Here is a 7,369-nt window from a genome sequence, read left to right on the forward strand (position 1 = left end):
ATTACATTTAAAAACTGGTGTCACTCCTTTGATCAGAGTTCTGTTTGAGTGACACCATCCAGTTTTTTGTATTCAATTAAAAGACAGAACTAAAAATGTATCTCCAGTTTTAGTTCTGTCTTTTAATTAAATGAAACCAACGCAGTTGGCAACAAATGGTTTCAACTTTCGACTTTGATTATTTACCCACCATAAAACATTAAGACTACCACACCATATAGTTACGTCCTTAGTTTCCGGCTTCAATCTTTGACAATCTTCTCTGCAAGTCCTAAACCGAGGACAGCTCCAAGTAACTTAAGTCTTGGTATACTAATAGATTGCAATGAACTTACTCAGGCTTTTGACATTGTGATCGCACAGTTCAGTTCTCCTGTGTCATATAAACATTGTTGATAAGCAACAGCACCGTAAGCTTTACAAGACGCATCCGTATAAAAGTGGATTGACCTATATGTAACTGTTGAAGTTATTGTAAACATTTGGGAATATTTATTTTTGGGTGATCGTTTAGTTCTTGAAACCATTGATCAACATTATTTGCAGTCCTATCCGGAGTTTCATCATCCCACTCAATTCCATTAATCCACGATTCTTGCATAATTATTTTGATTCGAATAATATATGGTGCTAAAAAATCCAATGAATTGAATAACGTTACCATTTTATTAAGCAAAATTCGTTTTATATATACCGTATTTTCTTAGGTTGCAACTGAATGAAAACTAAATAAATCAGGTTTTGCTTTCCAGACAAACTCCAAGTGTTTTTATTGCAGGAAATTCTCCAGAATCTAAATTTATATGTTCTGCACGATCATTTTCTGGTGTTATCTTAAGAATTTTGTCCGAGTTTGAAACTATTGTACAAACATTCCTGCTGAACCCCATAGTAGCGTGAGTTCCTTGTATAATTGAAATCTTACTTTTTCATCAACTAGAGAAGTCACTGTGTTGTCCGTGTAAGTTGCTTCAAGAACAGCTTCAGAAGCCAAAGGAAATTTTCGTGCATACTTTCTTGCGTGTTCTAGCGTTACAAATTGAGCCATGAAAGGCGCTGTGATTCCAAATACTAGTCAATTAAACTGAAACGCCTCAGATTCGGCAGTTGGATCGAGGCTTTTCCATAAAATTTGTTGGTACCTTTGGTTTTCTTTATGTATTCCAATTTTTAAATGCATTTCTACTACATCACATGCTAAAGCCACTGGGTATTTACGAAATCTTAGCAAAACTGTCACAAGGTCTTGTTGATGTTTTGGACCTTGATAAATAACATCATTAATTGATTTACCATTTTTTTTGCAGATCCATCCAAAACAATTCTGACTTTTGTAGTTGATTTATCAGCACGAAGAATTGAAAATTGATTTTCTCCAAGTATCCCTTCTCTTGATACTGCTTAATAATATTATTGTACTCTTCTCCTAGACTTTTGTTTTTCATTAGTGTCTATTTAACGCCATTGTACAATTATTGTTTAGCTGTCTATTATCTTTCCTTGGTAATTTTAGCTCATATCTTTTGTTCTGTTTTTTTACCGAATTAGTTACTATATTAAGGGCGGTAGAGTCTTATGTGCTTCTTTTTTTTTTTAAATGAATCTCTTCGTCGCCTTCAACTTCCCATAATTTTTTAATGGTGTTGTTTGTATCTTCTATTTCCTTTGTACCAGATGTTATTTTCATAAAATGGGTTTGAAGAGATCCACCAGTACCGCCAATACATGTCCATCCAAGCGGCGTAAGTCGAGCCACTGGTTCATTAAATTCTCCTTTTACTTCCTTAAATTTTCGCAAATAACTGCTTTTAAGTTTCCAGTTACATTATTAACTGTAAAAGCTTGCACTGTAATTTTTGTTTCTCCATTCAACAATTCCAACTGGAATTCCACCGGCATCATTTCAAAAGAATCAATTTTTCCATTTATTATGTTTGCTGTTACCTTTTTAGTTTTACCTTGCAGTGACAAATCAGCCGATACATCAGAATTCAAATATGTCTTGATACTTCCATCTTCAAGCAATGAGTTAACCACAAATTTTTTATTTCCATTACGAAGAAAAACTGGCACCGTTCTAAAAGATTCATGACGTGTTTTGAATGAAATTGGATATTCGCCGTGTGAGAATTTTCTATTATCGTGTCTTTTTCTTGAAGTCTTCAGAAATTGTTACATTTGAATGTCTTTTCTAGTGCAGCAAACGATTATGAGTATTTGTACAGCCGTCAATCCCACAATTTCTTGTGTTCCTGCATTCTTTTGACAAACGTTTGGAATTCAAACATCTGAAGCAGAGGTTATTTTTCTTTGTTGTCTCTTTCTTTAATATTTTGATTTTGAAACGTTGAACACTCTCATACTTTATGATCATTTTTGCAAACGGAACATTTCTGTATCCAATTTACAATTCATTTACATGTTCCATAATTTCCGCATACAAAAATACAAAAGAGCTGTTGTTGTTATTTTTGAGATACAAAACTATACAAAGTGTTTTTGTATATTTTTGTATCTCAAAAACAACAACAACAAAACTCTATTTATACAAAAATTTCGTTTAATAACAAAAAACATTTAGTAAACACTACTGTTCAAATAGTCGCCATATAATTTTTAATTTGTTTATTATAGCCATATTGGCGCTATTTTCTGGTTTATAGCCATCGTGGTAATGGAATGTTGTTTTTTTATGACTTGTATAACAAATTTAATTGTATTAACTTGTATTAAATTGTACTTGTAAAACAATTATAATTGACTTATATAACAAATTTAATATTGCAACATCAAGACATTTAAATGCATGTTTTATAAAACCTAGTGTTCGATTAGCTTTATTTGCAACACTGATAACATGATTTTCCCATTTAAAGTCATTTGTTATTATAACACCTAAATCTCTTTAAATTTCTATCTTTTTTAAAACACGATCTTCTAGTTTGTAATTAAATTGAGGATTCGATTATTTACCATTATGCATAACTTTGCACTTTTCTCCATTGAACTTAATCAACCACTTATTTGACCAATCTAACAAGTCTTCTGAAAAGCATTGCTGTTACTTTCATTGGTCATTGATGACATGATTTAGTATCATCTTCAAATAATTCTAATTTATTTAGTATATTTATATTTAAGTCATTTATATAAATTACAAATAGCAGCCGGCCAAGAACTAAACCCTGAGGTACTCCACTTGTAATTTTCCTCCCAACATGAAATAAACTCACCCAGTACAACTCTTTGTCTTCTATTACTGAGGAATGTTTTACACCATTGAATAATATAAGAGTGAAAACCATAACCAGAAAGCATGCAACATAATTTAGATAAAGAAACCGAATCAAAAGCTTTTTCAAAGTCCAAAAATATTATATCGATATTATTACCAGCTTCAATTACCAGCTTATTACCAGCTTCAATTTCTCTGGTAATAAAATCAAAAGTCTCTAACAAACTTGAACAACAATTTTTGCTATTAATAAATCCATGCTGTTCACTTGCTAATAATTTATTAAAAGACAAATGGTTCATCATAACATTGCGAATAATTTTCTCCATAATATTGCAAACTATTGATGTTAATGATATTGGTCGATAGATGAAAGGATCTAATTTGTTTCCTTTTTTGAACAGTGGAGTTATGTTGGCAATCAACCATTCATTTGGTATAACACCACTATAATATGGCATTTTATAGATCAGTGATAACGAGTGAGAAAAAGATTTTGAACATTCTTTGAGAACACGAGGATGAACTTTGTCAATACCAAATGCTTTATTTACATTAAGGTTTACGTTAAATTTATCTATAACTATCTAAAAATTACATACATTATATGAAGACAAAATATTTAAATACAATACTAAGACCAAAACATAATGCTTAACAAATTACAAACCAATCTGCACGTTACAAATTACAAAATAACTCCGCATGTTTACTGTTTGTGAGAAAATTACGAAGCAAAACTTATTTTGAATCGTTGTTTTCAAAAATAACAAGAAAAGTATTTATTTTTTTGAAAGTAATTTCGCAAATGTTTTTTTGCTGAAATCAACAACACAAGCTTCAAGGTGTTTTTCATATTCTGGTTGAATTTCTCCTTGCTTTACTACGTTGTTTCCAATACTAATTAAAAAAAGTTGTGCTTTTAAGAATCAATAAGTTACTTGGCACGATTAAATATAGTATAAATCTTTGATGTTACACTACATCGAGGCACTTCTAAATACATCGAAGCACATTTAAATTTTTTGAAGTCTTTATATTTCTCAGCTAAATCTTAGTCAATCTCATTCCAAATGATCACAAAAGTCTGGTTTTTAGTTCTGAGTAGTTTTTAGTCAAGCGCTGAAAAAGATCAATTAAACTGTCGTTTTAACTATTGTATTTGTTTTTAACAAACTGATATGATTCTTGTCGAATTTTTTTTTTTCTATATGTGGCCTTACATCGTTTTATTCTTTAAGAAAATTTTTCATTTTCAGCAAGCAAAAGATAAAAGTTTGTTGCTGGGACCAGTTCTAAAATAAATGAGTTCCGTGGTATGCATATAGTTGAATTATGGACAGCATTTCCAAACATTTTTGCTCTTTTGAGGTCATTGCCAAAGATACCACAAGAAAATCTAGTTAACCAAAGCTTCTAGTTTTCAGTTTGTTTATTGCCTAACATAAAGAGCACGGTAACTCATCTGACCTAACTAAATTCAGTAAACTTGTGACAATATTATCTTAAAAGAAATTGAGAAAAAAGCTTTTCAATCCAAGTTTTAGCAAGTTCAATTATCTTTCTGGATTTATCATTTTGATTACTAAAAAGTAATTCAAAATTTTTAGTCTAAATTTAGAAATTGAATATTTTTTCTTTTTAAACTTTAAGTTGTCTAAGCGTTACCAGTCTTTAAGTCTAAATATGTAAATTGGGTCACAAATTACAGACCAATTTGTTTTTGGCACCTTGATCACGCCTTTATCCTTTCTGATGACGCAACAATGGTATAATTTACAATAAACCTCGGACCTATCGACTTTAAAATAGGTGCTCTAACCACTGCGCCTCAACAGCTAATTTCAACTTTAAGATAGTTATATATTATATTTAAAACAAAGTTTATTGAGACGTGTTTTAATTTACTTTTTTACTTTCAAGTAATGATAAAAGTTTTCTCTTGTTTAAGTTTTTTCATTAATTTTTTTATCATAATATATTGACGTAGTTTGCTCCACTATTATTTTTTAGTACTTTTTTCAAGTAATATGTGTTGAAGTGATTTTTTTCCCAGTAGAACTGAACCATTAATTTTATTCTAATAAGATATTGCAAAAATGTCTTTAAGTATTATTTTCCGGTGGATTGTTCCAGTGATATGTTCCGGTAGTTTAATACGTTAAAGTAAATAGACCTGGTGGGAAATGAGCTAGCGACAAGCTAGCTTTATAGCAATTTTCAAGCGATTTTTTTTTCTTATTTTATTCATATTTTACTAATGTCTTTAACATCTTTAAAAATTTGATTTTTAGTGTTGAGTTTATTATAATTATGAGAATAATTGAACTTTAAACATTGCGACTTTGTAGCAAAGTGTCGCTAGCTAACTACAAAGTTTCAACAAATCTATAGCTGGTTGATAGCAACATATCAAAATTTTTTAGACAGTGATTTTATTACGATACGACGCTAGCTACAATAGCCAGTGGGTCTTTAGCTTATTAAGCTAGCTGTTCTCTAGCCAGCCAAATCGCTGTCTTTATCGTTACAAATATCAATAGCTTTTCTCTAACTTAAAAAAACTAGCGATCATCGTGGCCAAATCGCTGTCTCTATTGTTACGATTATAGCTAGCTATTTGCTAGCCGATTTCCCATCGGGGAGTAATACAGTAAATACAGTAAACTGTTTCATTAATATTGTTGCTCTTACATTTTCTTAAAAAATTTTCCGTTTTTTTAAGTAAAAATACATGCCTTAAAGTATCGTGCTTGAAGATTATTCATCTCTCGGATTTATGAAATTGCAAAGTTCATATTAGGTATATGTAATAAAACAAATTGTCGTTAAATATCTGTATGAACATAGTTTTTAAATTAAAATAAAATTATAAGATTTTAGGCATATTGAGAAACTAAGTTCAAATAACTAAATATATTTCATATGTGTTAGGCACATCAACGCAGCATATTTTGCGTCATTTTTTGACAATGTCAATAATAAAACAACACTTTGTTTGATAATGTCAAAGTTAACGCAAATGTTGTAAAATTACAACTCTTTCTTTTTTTTTTTCAATTGAGAAAAAAACAGATTTTTAATAGCGTATTCTCTAAAAAGATTGACATGATTGATAATCTGTAGTTTGAAATTATATACTTTCGTTATTTAAAAAGAAAAAAAAATACATTGTTCAAAGTTTATAAACATCAAACCGTCTTTTGGTTTCACAAAATGGACATAAAAAAGTTGATTTTAGTTATTATCACCTCTATGTTATCGGCATCTGATGCCGATCGGTTAAACATCGGTAAAAAAAACTTTGTTTGGCGGAACAATATGGAGGAGTATGCATTTCTTGCACGCACTTTACATTCCAGTGGGCACAAGACGTAAAAAAGACGTCTTTTGAACGTTTTGAAGGTCTTTTGAACGTTCAAAAGACATCTTTTTTAGGTTCGTTGCCCACTAGGTTAAGTTAGTGGAAGCTCTTAAACGAAAAATAATGCTAATGGAATAAGAACAAATAGCGCTATAGGAGCAGTTTGTGGCTACGTAACATTGAATAAATCGTGGAAAATAAATTACAATTTTTAAACTAATTTTTAAGAATAATTTTTTTTTTCAAGATTTCTTAAAGAAACGTAAAAACTATTTTAACACTTGAGCTTTTTGTTATTGTTATTGTTGCTGTTGTTGTATCGGTGTTTATCTCAAAGTTTTTTGTTCCGGTGTTATTACAATTATAATCAAATAGCCACCGAAAATTTTGAAATCAACTCAAACTAAATGAATGCAATATTAATCAATATTCATTTTATTAAATTTTACTGAAATGAAATATTGTAACTTTAACAAAGTTTTTATAATAATACACTATAATGTAATTTGTAATTGTAGTCGAAATATTTTAAAGGCTTCGTAAGATTATATTCTAGAGATTATTTTATTTATATTATTATATTTTAGCGAGACTTTGACTTAAAAACTTTCGTTTTAAAAAAACAAAACAAAACAAAAAAACAAAACAAAACAAAAAAACAAAACAAAACAAAAAAACAAAACAAAACAAAAAAACAAAACAAAACAAAAAAACAAGATGGTCATAAACCATCAGCAATTTTTGTGTAACCCTTTACTTTGACTAAACGG

The 7,369-nt window shown here is 29.8% G+C and overlaps 1 protein-coding gene across 1 annotated transcript in view; it reads right to left on the reverse strand.

The window, feature by feature from the left end:
* Positions 1-1,573: 1,573 nt before the first annotated feature.
* The window catches only part of LOC136079384 (uncharacterized), a 7,339-nt gene continuing 1,543 nt past the window's right edge, over positions 1,574-7,369 (reverse strand). Inside the window, exons 2-4 of the mRNA XM_065795119.1 lie at positions 3,185-3,822; positions 1,825-2,077; positions 1,574-1,783 (exon numbers count right to left, since the gene is read on the reverse strand). Coding sequence (XP_065651191.1) covers positions 1,574-1,783; positions 1,825-2,077; positions 3,185-3,822 — 1,101 coding nt within the window. The remainder of the gene's footprint in view (positions 1,784-1,824; positions 2,078-3,184; positions 3,823-7,369) is intronic.

Source organism: Hydra vulgaris, chromosome 04, assembly GCF_038396675.1.
Source record: "Hydra vulgaris chromosome 04, alternate assembly HydraT2T_AEP".
Lineage (NCBI taxonomy): Eukaryota > Metazoa > Cnidaria > Hydrozoa > Anthoathecata > Hydridae > Hydra > Hydra vulgaris.